Source organism: Periophthalmus magnuspinnatus, chromosome 8, assembly GCF_009829125.3.
Source record: "Periophthalmus magnuspinnatus isolate fPerMag1 chromosome 8, fPerMag1.2.pri, whole genome shotgun sequence".
NCBI classification, from domain to species: Eukaryota; Metazoa; Chordata; class Actinopteri; order Gobiiformes; family Gobiidae; genus Periophthalmus; species Periophthalmus magnuspinnatus.
The window spans coordinates 16,113,876-16,132,834 of record NC_047133.1 but is presented as its reverse complement, the minus strand read 5'-3'; the positions used below and the strand labels follow the sequence as shown (position 1 = coordinate 16,132,834).

Here is an 18,959-nt window from a genome sequence, read left to right as displayed (position 1 = left end):
CTTTGTACAAAATTATGCAGCGTTTAATAAATAAAATGATTAACAAAAAGATATGCATATATATATATATATATATATTTATTTATTTTATTTTTTTTTTCAGTTCTGCTGCAACAGCATCATCTGCAAATAAATGTCTCTTCAGTTACAACCAACTGAATTAACAATCATAGTAAAAAGTAGTGGGCCCAAAATTGAGCCTTGGGGCACTTCTTTGCTCCTACTACCTGAGTCTGGGAAGAGCACTGTGCGCAAACTGTCCTATAGATCACGGTTTTAGCTAAATTCATGTGCATGTACTATGTTGGTTTTTTATGCCTTTAAGAGCTGCTTCACTTGAGAATTTACATTTTATAATGAATGAAATGTCTCCATAAGACAGAGACAGGCCAATAGAAGGAGTTAAAGTTTGAGCTTAGAGCTGCATTAAACACAACAACTCAATCAAAATCTAGCAAAAGAAAAAAATCTAATCTGTCACTGGACAAAAGTTTTAGAGTGAACTTCAGTTCTAGTCAGATTACTGCTAGACACTGACTTAAATCTGCCTGAAGGGAGGAGCTAGCTAAACTGAAGCTAACACACCTGTTTGTTTACAGTTTTTGTTTGTTGGCTCGGTCTGTTGAGCTACACTACGCTTGAACTGTGCCTGAGTCATGTCGTTCAGGCCGCTTATGGGCGCTCTCACACCTATTAGCATAGCGTGTCTATTAGCATACTGGCTATTAGCATACTGACTAGCACTATTGTTTTAGATTTTAGGATAGATGATGTCTGAGGTTTGTCGGGTTCTGTTTTGTTGCATGAAGAATCGTTGACTCATGAATGGTTCTGTAGATCTTTATTGTCGGTCACAGCAGTACAGTCAGGTTATACCAGGGTCTAACAGTCTAGAACAAGTCAGTCTCACAGAGTCACACAATCTCACAGAGCTGATCTCGCACCAATGTTTTATATTACTCCAGCAGTGGGAGTTAACATTCTATAGATAAGACGTTTAAAGCACAATCGAACAATGTGATTGAATCAGGAAGTCAATATTACATTTATATATTGTCCACAGGCTCCATTCCTGTTCAAAAATTGATTGTCTTTCCAAACAAAAATAACTTCTTTAACTTCCCTCTCAAAGCATTTCTTTTCTGTGGCTCAGATGTGAACCTCACTATCTTCAAAGGAGTGTTTAATGTCTTTAAGATGGAGATGTACATCAGCTCTCGCAACAGTGTTTATATCAATCCAAATATGGCGTTATCACCAAAATCGGATCATCTTAGGGATCAGTGTAGCTCAGCCGTGATGCCAGTGCTGGTCCCAGAGGTTTTACAGTAATCTGAATAAATGTAATTGTGCTTTTTCACATTAATATGATTTTGAGTCTAATTCTTCTCTGTTCCTGCAGCACCGCTGGACTCGGATGTGTTTGCGTTCTTCCATGAGGGGGGCCAGGGCTGTCTGGGGGTGCAGGGCCACACCCTGGTCCTGTCCCGTAGCTGTGAGGACGAGTACCAACGCTGGAAGTGGGTGTCCCGAAACCGCCTCTTTAACCTGGGCTCGTCGCTCTGCCTGGGGGTGACCACAGGGAACTACAGCGCCCGTTCAGACCAAGCTCTTCTGGGGAGGAACTACAGTGCCCGGTCGGACCGCTCTCCTCTGGGAGTGTACAGGTGCGACCGCGAGCCCCCACGGGTGCGATGGACCTGGGGCTGTGCACAAGTGCTGGACAATCTGAATAATTACCTGCCCGCGCCGTCACTGTGGAACACGTCCACCGTGTCGTACCCGGCCGGACTCAACTGGAGACTCCACGGAGACAACCAGGACCTGTGCTCCAGGATGAACCAAGGTCAGTGTGGGCTTATGTTGGAAAACGTTTGGATACTTTGCAGCAAGCGTCATCAACATTCCCCGTCTGTGCGATGCTAACTGTAGGCACTGCACTGTCTGAAGCTGTTAGACTTAATCTGAGCTTTATTTTAACACAATCTGACCATAAAGAACTGATTTCCACTGACTGAATCCCAGCAGGTGAGCTGATTTTAGCCAACAGTTTTTCAGTGAGTCACTCTCACCTTTTTGTGTAAAATCAAACTCCTAAACACGACCATGAGCTCGGACTGACCACAGGCTCCTGAAAATGCACTCTTTAAATCCATTTTGCATATTTTCTTGAGTTTTCAGACAGCGTTAAAACTTATTTGTCAGTCTTTGCTAATGTGTGCATTGCGTCACCTTGGAAACTACTTAACATTCTGCCATAGAATTACATGTAGAGCACACTCAGCCGCAAAGTATTAATTATTTAGCGATGTCTTTGATACCAAAACCCAAAGCTTTTTAAAGTCAATTTAAGCCGAAGGAACAAAGGGACTTACTGCACTCTTTGTCTTTTTCCATGACATATGTAAGTTCACACTGATGTTTTGGCACAAGTTTAAAAGTCCCACTTCTCGCTACCACAAATGTAACTCTGTACCGACACGGGGGCTGTTAGCGTGGCCCTACAGCACGGAGCTTTGTGATGATGTGTACAGGAGAAATCAGTTTGGACAGTTTGACAGTTAATATCTATTAATAAACGGCCTTAGATCAATGTTTAAATTACAGATTATATAGATTTTATGTACACGAGCAGTCAGGCGTTTGGTGTGGAAGTCTCTTGTGTGGGCGTCGTGTCTGTCTGCCCTGGAGCTGAGCTGAGTCAAAGGCTAAACTTTTGTTTGCGGAGGGGCCGATGTCAGGGCCAAGTAAAACACTGGCCCTGTTTGTAAACTCAAGTGTGTTTATATCTGTGCATCTTATTAGTTCCTGTGTGAATCAGGCCAGTGTGGAATATGTTTAAATCAGACCTATTGTGCTTGTGTCTGACACCCGAACAAAAGGGCTATATCGAGAAAATGGCGTCTCCAAATACAACTTCAGAGGTTCAATGAGAAGAAACAACTAGAACATGGTTAAAAGATCTGAACAGAACAGTTTAAGGGTATAGATACAATACAATAGAAGACAGGTTATTGTCCCTGATATCTGTTCTCTGTCTTTGGATCTGGGGCTGCAGGTTTGGTCAGGACTCGCTGGAGGATTAGCTCTGTCTGTTTTAGGTTTAAGGGAGGAACCAGAGGAAGTACACAGACAGAACATGCAAACTCTGAGTACATGTTATGTACCAGCCTTTATCTCTGCTCCTGCCTGCTCCTGCCTGCTCCTGTTTGCTCCTGTCTGCTCCTGTCTGCTCCTGCCTGCTCCTGTCTGCTCCTGCCTGCTCCTGCCTGCTCCTGCCTGCTCCTGTTTGCTCCTGTCTGCTCCTGCCTGCTCCTGCCTGCTCCTGCCTGCTCCTGTCTGCTCCTGTCTGCTCCTGCCTGCTCCTGTCTGCTCCTGTCTGCTCCATTACTCAGCTAAACCCACACTGAGGGAGTCATGTCCAACATGTTGGGCCCTGTCTTCCTCTGTCCGCTCCTGTCTGCTCCTGTCTTTTCCTATCTGCCACTCTTTGCTCCTGCTTCATTACTCAGGTAAACCCACACTGTGAGGGAGGGAGCCATGTCCAACATGTCTGCCCCTGTCCTCCTCTGTTTGCCCCTGTCTGCACCTGCCTCCCCCTGCCCACTCCCGTCTGCTCCCGTCTGCTCCCGTCTGCTCCTGTCTGCTCCCGTCTGCTCCTGTCTGCTCCTGTCTGCTCCCGTCTGCTCCTGTCTGCTCCTGTCTGCTCCTGTCTGCTCCCGTCTGCTCCTGTCTGCTCCTGTCTGCTCCTGTCTGCTCCTGTCTGCTCCTGTCTGCCCTACTTTCCACAGTCCTGGTGTTTTTGTAAAAGTCTTGAGTCTTTTCTTCACTCTCTCTGGACTCTAATGTAAACTGCAGCCGTGTTGTGAAAGCTCACCGCTATGAGGTCATCCGCGCCTCGCTCTGACCCGTCCAAGCTGCTGGGAAATAGTGACAAGCTTTTTAAACAATATTTTTATTCATTATCGACAAATGAACAAAACAAACAACTTTAAACACATTAGAACTTTTATGCATCTTTTATTTCCATTATTTAAACATTAAAAGGCCTGTACCTGGTTTAATCCCCATGTGTCTGAGCTAACAGCCCCAGGACAAATGTATTATTTAAGCACATCCTGAAGCCAAAAGAAGTCCACAGCTGTCTGCGTCTACTGAGAAAGCATTGTCCGATAATCAGGAAGTGCACATTAGCTTGCTAGCTGGTGTTAGCTCTGCACTGGAAGTGGTGGAAGAAGTACTCAGTACTCAAAAGTGCAGATACCAGAGCAAAAAATACTTGGTGAAAGTAAAAGTATCACAGAAAAAATCTACTTAAGTAAAAGTATTAAAGTACCTTGTTAAAAATGAACTTAAAGAGTAAAAAGTAAAAGTATTTCTCACAGATTTTAAGTCTTATGAAGCTTTAAATGTGGTGATTTTGATAAAGATTTTAGCTGAATTTTGTTCAACAGGAACGACCGAATCAATCGTTTTCATTTGTATATTTTTGTTTTGTTCAAATTCTGAATGTGTTGAAAATAAACCCTCAGCCTTTTCAGCAGGTCTCACACAATAATAAAAATACTTTTACTTTTCAAAAATGTAGTTGAGTATTAAGTACAGCTACTGCTCTCAAGTACATTTTACAGTGTGTACTTTTTACTTTTGCATTTAAGTACAGTACTTCACTACTTTTAGTTTGTTACTTTCTACCACTGCTGAGACTTAGGAAAAGTGCTTTTCAGAATGCTATGTAAGTGAGGAATAACTTCACACAGCAAACCGTTTAAAATGAACTAGTTCAATTTTTTTTTATAGAAAAAGAAAAATTCTGTCTCTGAACAACAACTAATTTACGGCATTTGGCTGCTCACCCAAACCACTTCAGTTCTGGTCAGATTACTGCTGGACACTGCCTTATATTTGTCTGAAGGGAGGAGCTAACTACACTGAAGCTAACACACCTGCTTGTTTACAGTTTCTGTGGTTAGTGTGTTTGAGATGGAGCTGCACAAAAGATTGTCGTCCTGAGCTGCTCTTACAAAGTGTAGTTGAACAGAACTAGCTAACAAACAGATTTAAGGCAGTGTCCAGCAGTAATCTGACCAGAACTGAAGAAGCGTCTTGGATGAGCAGCCAAACATCTTCACTCAGACATAGTTCTGTTTTTAAGAGAGTAAAAATCATGTTGACATCCTTTCAGTAATCGTGATTTTGTAAGTCACTATGAACACAAAAACATTTTCAGTTCAATGAAGATCCAAAACTCAAACCAGCCATCGCCTCCCAGGGCTTCACAGCCCCCTGATTTAACCAACAGAACATCACTAGTTGTAATGGACTGTATCCCGTCTCTGCAGGTCCGACCTCTGGAACATGATCATGTTTAGCCCCGCCCTGTTACGCTCTACTTCTTATTTGAATGTAAATTCCAACATCTTCTGTTCTGCTTATCTGTTTGACTATGCAAGAAAAAAATGGCTGCCAGGCTGTTGTTAAACAGAACTCAAAGACAATGAGAGCATGGACCATGTTCTTCTCCTGTCACGATAACTCATTTGGAAACTCAATATATCGCTACACAGAAATATTATGATAAACAATAATATTGAAACTAGTTTATGTCACTGATACAAAAACAATAATACAAGAGAATCCCACTAAACCATTTTTAAACAGTGAGTGTGACGTGAGTGTGACGTCACCCACAGAGTTCGACTCCAAATGAAGCTCATCGAGGCTAAAGCTGTTATAGGGGTGATTTGAAGCAGAGTTCCATATTTGGAATTCTGACCACGAGTATTATAGCAACCAAAGAGCCAATCCGGAGCCAGGCTGTTGAAGGTAACGCCCCCTACACCACTGGTTTAGCAGGGAGAGGGCGCTTAGAAACACTGTCAATCAAACCTGTTGCTAACACTAACGAGAGTGACCTCGGGGAAAGAAGGCGCCTGATTTGTCTGTTATTAATGTTCATATCGTGATTTACAGACACAATAGTGAAATAAAAACCCCAGGATCATGTAGAGCAGGTTAATACGAACATTTAAGACCAAAATGACGAGTCTGACAGCAGCAGTTACAGAGAGAGGGGACACAGTTTTTCAATAGAAAGTGAATTGGAGCCAGAGTCGATGGAGCCAGAAGTGCGCCCATGATCACTTCCTGTTTGGAACGTGGTGGCTAACAGGTTAGCTATGTCCCTTTATATATATACAGTCTATGACAGCAAAACATACATAACAGAATGAAACAATAATAAAGTTAGTTATTCAACCTTCTACAGCTCAGATCTTCATATTACAACAAAAATACCCACACCTGCTCATTTTTAGAACAAAAATGTTTACACCATAAATATTGAGCCCAAAAATACTGTTCTGTTTTTCATGTATTAAATGATGAGTCGAAATAGTGATCAACATCAAAGGTCCAGGTCCATGTTGATGTTTTCTTGGAGGTCCATGTTTTCTTGGGCTGCTGTTTACCCTTTAAACTTTAAAGTGTAACCTTATCCTCTGTTTTTATTCTGTTTGATTCAAACCACATTCCGCTGGCAGAGATCTCACATCTGTCAGAGCTGGAATCATAGAATTCATATAAAAGTAAAGAACGGCCAGTGTGGTGGAAGATGACATAAGCAGGAGCTGATGCACCAAGACAGCTTTTTCTGTTCCGATACCGATACTTTGAGCATCAGCCGATCCCTGATATCAACTGATACTAGGACGGAGACTGAAAACATAATATGAGAGTATGGTAAAAAAATATATATATCCAATATATATATATATCCAGATGTGTTTTATAACTGTTATTTATCAAGTGACAACAGATCTGAAAACACAAGTTACAGGTGTTTTGGACCAATATTGTCCAGTAAATCATCTCATTACACCAGTTTATAGACCAAAAAGAGATATCGACTAAACTGATATTGACTGAACCGATGTCCGATAGTATCGTATCATCTCTGCTCTGATTTACATTTATGTTGTAGAGCTGATGCAGTTACATTAGACATAACATTTAAAGTGTGTGAGCTCCCAAACACAAGCACACACTGAAACACATGTGTTTACTCTGGCTCTAGATGAGCTGAAGCCTTTATACCCTGAAACATGTCCAGAGCAGAAGCCTTTATGCCTTTAAACATGCCCAGGGAGAACACATGGAAAATATCACCTTTGCTTTAATCCATTAACCATTTTGGTCTAAAAACTGGTCTAAAAAGACATTCTCCAGGCCAAAAATGTGTCATGATATTAAACCTGTAATTTACAAAGATGTTCTGTACAAAACACATCTCTCCTTTCTCCTCTCCTCCCTTTCTCCTCTCCTCCTTCTCTATAAAGTAAATAAAAGCTGTTTTCTTTGGTATGGGTTGACTTCGGGAAACTGCTGATCCTTAAAGCCAAAGTATCGGTATCGGAACATTAAACCCTGGATTGGTTCCTCCTTTACAAATCTAAACCTAGTCGTAATATTTGTCAGAAAAACGGCTCCTCATGTTCCTCTCCATGTTCCTCCACATTTTCAACCACATGTTCCTCCAAATGTTACTCCTCTTGTTCCTCCAAATGTTCCTCCTCATGTTCTTCCACACGTTCCTGCTCATGTTCCTCCACATGTTCCTCCAGTGGTTCCTCCACATTCTACAGCTCCACTCTCTTGTGTCCAGTGTTTAAATACCGGACACAGCAAAAACTTCTCGTTTTGTGTCCAGTATTTAAAGTTCTTGTTGAGTCCAGTATTTAAAGCTCTCTTATTGTGTCCAGTATTTAAAGTTCTTGTGTTCTTGTGTCCCTCAGAGATCTTCACGATCCAGGGGAACTCTCACGGCCGGCCCTGCTTCTTCCCCTTCCTGTACGATGGTCAGTGGTTCCACAGCTGCACGAGCATCGGCCGAGAGGACGGCCATATTTGGTGCGCCACGACCTACGACTATGGCAAAGACGAGCGCTGGGGATTCTGCCCCGTCAACGGTCAGTTTATCTGGACCTCACTCATGGGTCAGAGGCTGTGGTTTATCTGGACCTCACTCGTGGGTCAGAGGCTGTGGTTTATCTGGACCTCACTCGTGGGTCAGAGGCCTGTGGTTTATCTGGACCTCACTCGTGGGTCAGAGGCCTGTGGTTTATCTGGACCTCACTCGTGGGTCAGAGGTTGTGGTTTATCTGGACCTCACTCGTGGGTCAGAGGTTGTGGTTTATCTGGACCTCACTCGTGGGTCAGAGGCCTGTGGTTTATCTGGACCTCACTCGTGGGTCAGAGGCCTGTGGTTTATCTGGACCTCACTCGTGGGTCAGAGGCCTGTGGTTTATCTGGACCTCACTCATGGGTCAGAGGTTGTGGTTTATCTGGACCTCACTCGTGGGTCAGAGGTTGTGGTTTATCTGGACCTCACTCGTGGGTCAGAGGCCTGTGGTTTATCTGGACCTCACTCGTGGGTCAGAGGCCTGTGGTTTATCTGGACCTCACTCGTGGGTCAGAGGTTGTGGTTTATCTGGACCTCACTCGTGGGTCAGAGGCCTGTGGTTTATCTGGACCTCACTCGTGGGTCAGAGGCCTGTGGTTTATCTGGACCTCACTCGTGGGTCAGAGGCCTGTGGTTTATCTGGACCTCACTCATGGGTCAGAGGTTGTGGTTTATCTGGACCTCACTCGTGGGTCAGAGGTTGTGGTTTATCTGGACCTCACTCGTGGGTCAGAGGCTGTGGTTTATCTGGACCTCACTCATGGGTCAGAATGGGTCAGAATGTCTCCCTCTGCCCCTTAGCCCTCGTTCACTGCACAGATTAACAGAAACTACAAATCTCTCTCAGTATTTTTCTCACCCCCCCCCCCCCTCATTCTCTCTTTTCTCCTCCCTCTTTCTATTCTTCCCTGTCCACCTCCTCCCTCTCTCCTCCCTCGATGGTGATGGAGGCATCTCTACTCTCTCCCTCTCTCTCCTCTCTCTCCTCCTTTCTCTCCTGTTTCCTCTCTCCCATTGCTCTCTCCTCCCTCTCTCCTCCTCCCTTTCTGCTCCTCCCTTTCTCTCTCCTCTTCCCTCTCACCTCCTCCGTTTCTCCTTCTCTTCTCCTACTCCCTCTCTCCTCCCTTTCCTCCCTCTCTCTCTTCTCTTCCTCTCTCCTCTTTCCTCTCTCCTTCCCCTCCCTCCCTCCTCTCCTCCCCCTCCCTCCTCTTCTCCTCCTCTTCTCCTCCACAGATAAAGGCTGTGAGACGTTCTGGGACACTGATCCTTTGACTGACAGCTGTTACCAGTTTAACTTCCAGTCGACTCTGTCGTGGAGCGAAGCGCGTACCAGCTGTCGCCAACAGGGGGCGGACCTCCTCAGCATCACCAAACTGCACGAGCAGACCTACATCAGCGGTACAGTCTTTACTCACAGAAGAAGACGGGGACATATTTGGACCGTTTGCTGTAGTGCCCTGGCGAGCAAACACTGTGCCATCATGATACGTGACAGATATTGGCTGCCAAATATCAGTTCGGTCGATATCCTGTTTGGACAAATAAACTGATGTATTATTGGCCAAGAAAGTCTCGTAATGTTTGAAATTTAATTTATACAAAAGTTGTTCAGTCGTTACTTAAGAGATAAAAAACAGCGCCATAAATATCTGGATCACTTCTGTCTCATTTTATTTTTGTTTAAAGGAAATAAATGCAGTTTTCTCTGCTCTGGTATCGGTTGGTATCAAGGATCAGCAGTTGCTTAAAGCTACAGTATCAGAATCAGAAATGAAAACCTGGATTCCTAATGATTTTACATGTGGAATCCTGCCTGTTTCCGCCATTTTATTTTCCTCCATTCAGCACAGAATCTGTCGTAAAACATCTCATTTATCATGTGCGCCCAGAGACTGTGTAAAGAAGTGGACTGAGTGAGTGTGACCCACAGCATCGGCTCCAAATGAAGCTCACTGAGGCTTTAAAACTTTAAAACACAAGGTCTGAATTGTAGAAATCATTTTGTTAATATTTTTTTACCACATCAGAATCAGAAAACGTTTTATTTCCATGGTCAGTGAACACAACACAAGATACAACGGTGAATAATAATAGTACAACGTAAACTGGGGATGCACCAATCCTTTTTCAGTTGTGATACTTATACCAATACTACAGCTTTAAGGATCTGCTGATATTCGATGTCAACCAATACCAGAGCAGAGACTGAAAACAGCATTTATTTCCTTAAAACAAAAACAGAAACAGGACAGAGCTGATCCTCCATTTCAATGTCCAACCAGGATATCAACCAGGATTGAACCGATATTTTGAAGCCAATATCTGATCCAGCACATGTTTCAGTATTATATCGGTGCATCCATCATGTTAAACTATGATCAGATAAAAGACATTTATAAATAACACATCAGAACAAAAGCAGCGTCCTGTTTAAAGTTCCGGCTGAGTGATTTTCCAGCGCCCAGAGCCTGAGCGCTCGCCTCATGTTCCATTGATCAGAACAGAAGCATCGATTCTTCTCCCAGATCTGTGTTTATGTCCAGAGCTGTGGTCAGGACTCTGGGTTTAACTGGACGCTACTGCATTTTAACAGAGGAAAGGGCCTTTTGGTTTCACAGTTATAGGAAGGAAGTGAAAGATTACAACATTCTATAAGCTGGAAATGGTTAATAGCAAAATGTATATTACCTTAAAGGCCCAAATGACTCTATTCCCGAATCTATTATAATGTTGTTTCCTCGTCACAAACAGACCTGGAGTTGTGTTTTGTTTCATTCACACATGTTTAACACACAAACCCTGTAGATTTAGGCTGAGTTCTTCTCTCAAACAGAAAACACTCTGTTCCACTTTGTGATGTCATCATGTGGTGATACAGGAAGTGCTCCACTGTTTTTAAACTCCATACACCTTCACTAGAATCATTTGGATCATTTCAGATCTGGAATTGTCTTTATTTTACTGAACTAAAGGTAAAAGGAGCTGTTAACTTGAAAACTACCACTTCATGACATCACAAGGTGGAACAGAGCATTTTGAGCTTTGGAGATGAAGACAGACTCATAATAAAGAGTTACTCAAACATGTGTGAATGAAACAAAACACAACTCCAGGTCTGATTTTGAGGAAGGAACAGCGTTAGAACATGGATTAAATGTCATAAGAATCCATTTTGTGTAATATAGGACCTTTAAGATGTAAATTGACTTTCTGTTTTGTTTATTTTTCTACAACGGCTGTGTCTCACGTTTACCCATTTGATCTGCATTACTTCATCATATAAAGCATTTTCTATAATATTAAAAACAAAAATGTGTTATTGGGAAAATCAACTAACCAATCTATATTGTAAATCCGCAGATGAACCGTGGCTAAATTCAGATGTTTTGTGTTGCAGGGTTACTGACGGGCTACAGCGCCGCCCTGTGGATCGGCCTGAACGACCTGGATGTGAACGGAGGCTGGCAGTGGGCCGACTCCTCACCGCTCAAATATCTGAACTGGGAGCAAGGTCTGACAACTGGCACATATAAATAAAAACACAAAATGTCTGCTCTTTATAATTAATATGTGATCAGGAAACCCCACAGTTCTTATCTCTGATGCCTGAGGATCAGTATGTTATAATTTGCACATTTCAGATCACAATATTCATCTAAAATAAACAAATCCGCTGGCTTTGGGGTGGAGGGGTTGTGTCCAGCGCAGTGTCCAGGACTGTAACACTGGCCCATAAGGAAAACACTGGTGCTGGACCACTGCAGCAGTGTCAGACCAAACAAACCACACACTCTACACTGATAATCTGTTATTTTTATAAGAAATAATTAAAGAAAATATAAAACTTACAATCATGGAGGAATTTGATTTTTTTTGTTGCATTGCTAGAGTAATAATATTCTAAACAGCTGAGTTTTTGTTCTTACGAGTCCTGACTGATCATGGGATTTGTTGAACATTTTTAGTTAAGAAAAAGTTTTGTGAATATCAAAACTGTTCATAAGAAAACCTTAAGTCCAAACACTTCATGAATGAGGCCCACATCCAACAAATCATTTTTTTATTTTATTTCTAAAATATATCAATAATGTAGTTCCTCTGTGAATGGTTCTAGACCAGCCGAGCCACGAGGACGAGGAGAACTGTGTCGCGATCAGGACAGAGTCGTCAGGACGATGGCAGAACAGAGACTGTTCTGTGGCTCTGCCGTACGTCTGCAAGAAGAGGCCCAACTCCACCCTGGACCCCTTCACCACAGGTCAGAAAGGAGAAGTCTGCACTTTAAACCAGCCCTATGTCCTATTTGTGTCTCTAGAGTTATGACCTCGGACCCCTGGGGATCATTATGTTATAATTTACACATTTTAAATCACAATATTCATCTAAAACCACTTCATAAAAGAAACACTTCTGCTGACTTCCGTGTTAGAAAACTGTGGTGTCCAATTGGAGCTGACGTCGCCGTAAACGTCATCACAACAAAAGCTCCACATGCTGTCGGCGCCCCCTATGGACACCTGCACATCACACTAGAGCAGCACATTTTTTTTCATTTGCACCAAATGAAGACGCGGCACTGCTGAATCCTACAAGTATCAATGATAAACTGATAAAACCAGAGAAGGATGTGCGTACATCACAGTGGGCGTGTACTAGTGGAGGTTAAACGGGCGTCTTTAATAATAAATTAAAGATTACTCAAACATGAATCACTTCAATACAACTTCAGGGGCTCAATGAGAAGAAATGACTAGAACATGGTTAAAATATGAACAGAACGGTCTGGAGAACATTTCTGACTTAACAGAAAAATTTACATTGTGTAATTATTATTGTCTATAATATTCACAAAATACATTTAAAAGGTCCTGTATTACAAAAATTGATTCTTGTGCTTTGAGCCGTGATATAATGTTGTTACCTCCTTCCATCTCTACTCAACCCTCCAAGTTCAGTAGAAGATTGACAATTCTTGACAAGTGATTCTAGTGAAGGTGTGTGGAGTTTAAAAACACAGTGGAGCACTTCCTGTATTACCACATGATGACATCACAAGGTGGAACAGAGTGTTTTCTGTTTGAGAGAAGAACTCAGCCTAAATATGCAGAGTTTGTGTGTGAATGAAACAAAACACAAGTCCAGAATAAAAGTAAAAATAGTAAAAATGGCTAAATAAAATAGAATTCAAATTAAACATGACAGAAATTAGCGATGAAAATGTATCTGAATCACTAATGCTAATGCTAATGCTGATGTTTTTGTCAGACTCGTGGGCGGACGATGAGAGGTACGACTGTGATGTCGGCTGGCAGTCGTTCCAGGCCGGATGTTACAAACTGAACTCAGAGAAAATGGACTGGGACGCGGCGCAGAAGAACTGTCAGAAGATGGAGGCCAACCTGGTCAGCATCCACACGCTGCCCGAGCTCGAGTTCCTCCTCACCAACGTCAAGAAAGGTGGACCGTTATTTTACTACATGTGTTATGGTTTTTATTTTAACTTCTGGCCTAAAGAAGTTGTAATATTACCATAGACTGTTTATATAAATGGACATAGCTAACCCGCTAGCCGTGATCATGGGCGCACTTCCGGCTCCAATTCACTTCATGTGTAAAAACTGTGTCCCCTCTCTCTGTAACTGCTGCTGTCAGACTCGTCATTTTGGTCTTAAACGTTTGTATTAACCCGCTCTACATGATCCTGGGATTTTTATTTCACATTTGTCTTTAACATGTCCATTGCCTTTAAATATTTGTTCATTTTATTGTGACTCGTCAAAAACCTCATAGAGATAAAACTGGACAGGAAGTAGTAACGCTATCTCTCCCGCTCTCTCCTCCTCCCTCCCTCCTCCATCCCTTTCTTCCTCTCCCTCCCTCCTCTCATCCTCCCTCCCTCTCCTCCCTCTCCTCCCCCTCTTTCTACCTCCTTCTCTTCCTCTTTCCTCTCCTTCTCCCTCTCCCTCCCTCCCCCCGTCTTTCTCTCTCTCCCCTCCTCCCTCTCTCACTTCTTCTCTCTGTTCTTTTTTCCCTCCTCCTTCCTCCCTTCCTCCTTTCCTCCTCCCTCTCCCCCCTCCTCCTCCTCCCTCCCTCTCTCCTCCTCCTCCCTCTCCCCCCTCCTCCTCCTCCCTCCCTCTCTCCTCTCCTCCCTCTCTCTCCTCCTCTCCTCCCTCTCTCCTCTCAGATGTGGAGCAGGTGTGGATCGGTCTTCATGACACTAACATGCAGATGGACTTCCAGTGGACTGACCACACTCCGGTCATCTTCACGCACTGGCACCCGTATGAGCCCAACAACTTCCGCAACACGCTTGAGGACTGCGTCTCCGTCTGGGGCCCAGTGAGTGACCTCTGACCTTTGACCTTTGCACCTCTTCACCCACAGTCACCTTGACGTTTGGACCAGGCCTGTGTCCAGTGAGAGTTTGGACACTGGTTATTGAGTGAGTTTCTCTGATTCTTCTCTCTCTGCTGGTTCCAGGAGGGCCGTTGGGACGATAACCCGTGCAACCTGACCCTGCCCTCCGTCTGCAAGAAACCAGGGACCAAGAGTGACGGCAAACCTCGCCATCAGGACTGCCAACAGGTAACGCCGCCGTGGTATCCACAGATTGTGTAAACAAGTAAAGAGTGTTACATCACCCTCAGCGTTCAGCTCCAAATGAAGCTCATCGAGGCTAGAGCAGTTATAGCGGCGGATTTGGAGCAAGTATCATAGCAACCAAAGAGCCAATCGGAGCGAGACTGATGAAGGTAATGCCCCTTCCCGTCTGCTCACCATCAAAGGGGTGTTACCTTCAACAGCTTAGCAACGCTGTCAATCAAACCTGTTGCTAAGGCTGGAGCGACCTCGGGGAAAGGCGCATGATTTGTCTGTTATTATTGTTCATATCTTGATTTAAAGACACAATAGTGAAATAAAAACCCCAGGATCATGTAGAGCGGGTTAATACGAACATTTAAGAACAAAATGACAATGGTGTTTCAATGTGAAGTGAATTGGAGCCGCTGGAGCTGGAAGTGCGCCCATGATCACTTCCTGTTTGGAACGTGGCAGCTAGCAGGTTAGCGATGTCTATTTAAATATACCGTTGATGGTTATTGCACAGTTGTGATCTGGGGGCAGTTGGACCAGATGAATGAGAGCTTGAGGAACAGGGGTCGACGTTGAAGAAATAGTTGAAATATTTAAAGCTACAGTACACACAGTCTGAACAAGGAGGAGGGGGCTGTGAGAGGAAGAAGACAGACAGACTGTGTAACGCTAACGCATCAGACTGTGTTGGGAAGTAACTGAACTTTCATTTGGTAGTATTCAGATTACAGTTATTTTACTAAAATCAAAAGAATACATGGAGGTACTTCGTCATGTAATTTATGCTCAAACTGCACAGAAACAGTGAGAAAAATGTAATACTCACCTCTTGGTGGTGAATTAGGTGGTTCTCCAATGAGAGACAGGAAACAGAACAAACTGAAACAAACATGAAACTGTTTTTAATCTAATGTTCTGTTTTTACTCTATAATTTAAAAGTAACTCAATGTAAAAGTATTCTAAGTACTTATAATACAGTTCTTAGTGGTGTGGGCAGTCAGGGGCGTTACTTTCAGCAGCCTCTCTCCTGATTGGCTCTTTGGTTGCTATGATACTCGCAGGCGGAATTCCTAATGTCTAACTCCGCTATGGGAATAAGTCACACTACCTCAAATATGGAGACTGTTTCATTTCTAAAAACTTCATAATTAAACTTTAAATCCTGCTCTCAACATAAACATCTGTGGGAGAGCGGTTAGACTCACAGATTGGCGGTACGATTCCATCTCCCACAGATGAAAGCTGCCGTTGTGTCCTTGGGCAAGACACTTAACCTCCCTCTCCTCCAGTGTCTGTCTGTTTACTGGGATTTTCCTGCATTGTGTCAGTGGTATAAAGTAGTTCCAATATTATCATTTATCGCAGTATTTCTTTATAGCGCTATATGGAGCTTCAAAATGTGGGTAGCTTCAAATGGCTTTGGCTAGAATAGTGACCACAGAAAGTCTTGTCTTGTTTGTTTGAACTGACACTGAAGTTTAGGGGCGACAGTGGCTCAGTGGTTAGAGTGTTGGTCTCACTTGGAGTCCCGCTTGGACCAAGTTCTGTCCGAGTGTCCTTAGGCAAGACACTTCATCCACATTGCCTAGTATGAAAGTGATGTGTGCGTGAATGATAGGTGGTGGTCGGAGGGGCCGATGGCGCAGATTGGCAGCCTCGCTTCCATCAGTCTGCCCCAGGGTAGCTGTGGCTACAATAGTAGCTCACCATCACCAAGTGTGGACATGAATAAATAATGACCATAGTGTAGCGCTATGACAAGTCTGTAAAGCGCATTACAAGTGTAAGGCATTATTATTTAGACTTCCAAAAACATGATGTGAATCGAATGGCATATTGTATTGAATTAAATCTAATTGTAATCGAGATTCGAGGAGAAATTAGACATGTTTTTTGTTGTTGTTGTTGTTGTTTTTTGGGGTTTTTTTTTGTTAGTTTAAATGGGAAATGGGAATTAATAAAAGTTCAGGAAATTCATTTTGAAAGACATGTTTTATTTGTGGCTAATAAGATAAAAACAAATATGGAGCATTCGCGTGGAGAGTTGCGTCCGGAGAGTTGCGTGTGGAGGGTCGCGTCATGTGGAGAGTTTCTTCTGGAGGGTCGCATTGTTTGGGGGGTTGCGTCGTGTGGAGAGTTTCTTCTGGAGGGTCGTGTTGTGTGGGGGGTTGCATCGTGTGGAGTTTTGCTTCTGGAGGGTCACGTCTTGTGGAGAGTTGCGTGTGGGAAGTCGCGTCCGGAGAGTCGCATCTGGAGAGTCGCGTTTGGAGAGTCGTTTACATCTGGGTTTGAGTCTGCGGCTCCTAATTTCCTCCAGATTAAAGTCAGGACGTTTCTTCTTCTTCAGATCAACATGTTCAACACGACTGGGCCTAATGTGACAAAACCATTCTCTCACAGAACAACAGCTGCACATGTACCACCAGTCTATGAGTGTGCGGAGCCAGCTTTGAGTTTAGAGTTAGGGTTAGGGAGGTTAGGATTAAGTTAGGGTCCCTCTGTCCCTCCATCCATCCCTCCCTCTCTCCCTCCCTCCATCCTCCATCCCTCTGCTCCTTCAGCTGTGTCATATTTCTATCGTAGACTCCTTCTTTCTCATATCTGATGTCTTTCTGAGCCGTTCTCAGCTGTTCCGCTCCACAGTGATCGTCTTCTGGATCGGCCCATTTGTTTTCGGGCAATGAATCTTTCACTCACCCCTCTGTTCACGCAGCAGGGCATTATGGTCCATTTGACACGCCCCCGTCTGTGGTATGTGTAATGGTACAGCTCGTCCCCAGTGTGAGCTGCCTACACGCAGCTGATAGACAAAACATGCTGCAGTGACCTCGGAGACATCTGCCCCCTGCTGGTCTGGGTTAATTACCTCCACAGAGTGATTAACGGCCCCAGTCTGTGAGATCAGAGGGGCAGACGCTGAGGACTCTGGGTCGTGTCAGATCTAAGAAAAGTAGTTGTATAAGTTATTATTGTTTTTACACTCTGTTGTAAAGGTCCTGTATCACACAAACTGACTCTTGTAGCTTTAATCCATGTTCTAATGTTGTTCCCTCCTCAAAAACAGACCTGGAGTTGTGTTTTGTTTCATTCACACATGTTTGAGTAACACTTTATTATTAGTCTGTTTACATCTCCAAAGCTCAAAATGCTCTGTTCCACCTTGTGATGTCATGAAGTGGTAGTTTTCAAGTTAACCGCTCCTTTTACCTTTAGTTCAGTAGAGATTGGCAATTCCAGGGCTGAAATGATCCAAATGATTCTACTGAAGGTGTATGGAGTTTAAAAACACAGTGGAGCACTTCCTGTATTACCACATGATGACATCACAAGGTGGAACAGAGCAGTGTTTTCAGTTTGAGAGAAGAACTCAGCCTAAATATGCAGGGTTTGTGTGTTAAACATGTGTGAATGAAACAAAACACAACTCCAGGTCTGTTTGTGATGAAGAAACATTAGAACAGATCAGAGAACAGAGTCATATGGGCCCTTCAAGGTAATATGGGCCCTTTAAATTACATGTATTTATCAACTTGTGTCTTATATTGTTGTTGAAGTGTGATAATACAACAGGGGTGGGTCGGCCAATCTAATGACAAACGGTAGCTTTAACTTATAACGAGAAGTTACAATTCCCATTATAGTTCCCATACCGATTTCGATATTATAGCTTTAAACATCCCCCGATCCCTGATATCAATCGATACCAGAGACTGAAAACAGCATTTATTACAACTTTATATAAGTAAAAGTTCAAACATTCTGAGACTTTCGGGGGCCGATTATGACCAGTAAATGTCTTTTTACATCAGTTTGTCCAACCAGGATATCGACTGAACCGATATTTTGAAGCCGATGCCTGTTACCAGTGCTGGATCGGTGCGTCGCTAAAGGTGACAGTGTTTATGTAACTGGTTCCTTTGAGTTTAAATAAATAGATGTAATATATTTAGTACACTGGCTCCTTCAGAGAGCTGTGCAGTTCTCACAGTTGACGCTTTTCTCACTGTTTGATCCTCGTGTCTGTGACTCTGGGTCGTTTGTGTTTATTTCATGAACAAAGCCTTTTTCGTGTCTTTCGTCTTTAGCTGCAGATGTTAAAGCTCGTATTGAGGCTTGAGAACAGACACATTTCTAAGCGCGATTGCATCATGTGCCTTTAACGAGAGCCACAGAAGAGCCACAGGAGCCTGAAATATGTGCAAAAGCTGTGTTTTTAGACTCAGCTCCACACTCAGAGGTTTGAGTCTCTGGGCCAGATGTGGTTTGAGTTCACACAGCATAGACTCGCTCTCTGCCGCTTTCTCTCTGTTGCCCTCTCTCTGTCGGTCTCTCTCTCTTTCTCTTGCTCTCACTCTCTCTCTCTGCCCCCCTCTCTCCCACATAACTTCAGTGCCCCCCCTCCAC

General features: G+C 43.5%; 1 protein-coding gene across 1 annotated transcript in view; it reads left to right on the top strand.

The window, feature by feature from the left end:
• Positions 1–18,959, top strand: part of mrc2 (mannose receptor, C type 2) — a 48,905-nt gene that overhangs the window by 4,956 nt on the left and 24,990 nt on the right. Inside the window, exons 2-9 of the mRNA XM_033971591.2 lie at positions 1,403–1,846; positions 7,794–7,967; positions 9,194–9,358; positions 11,358–11,471; positions 12,075–12,218; positions 13,226–13,417; positions 14,145–14,299; positions 14,441–14,545. Coding sequence (XP_033827482.1) covers positions 1,403–1,846; positions 7,794–7,967; positions 9,194–9,358; positions 11,358–11,471; positions 12,075–12,218; positions 13,226–13,417; positions 14,145–14,299; positions 14,441–14,545 — 1,493 coding nt within the window. The remainder of the gene's footprint in view (positions 1–1,402; positions 1,847–7,793; positions 7,968–9,193; positions 9,359–11,357; positions 11,472–12,074; positions 12,219–13,225; positions 13,418–14,144; positions 14,300–14,440; positions 14,546–18,959) is intronic.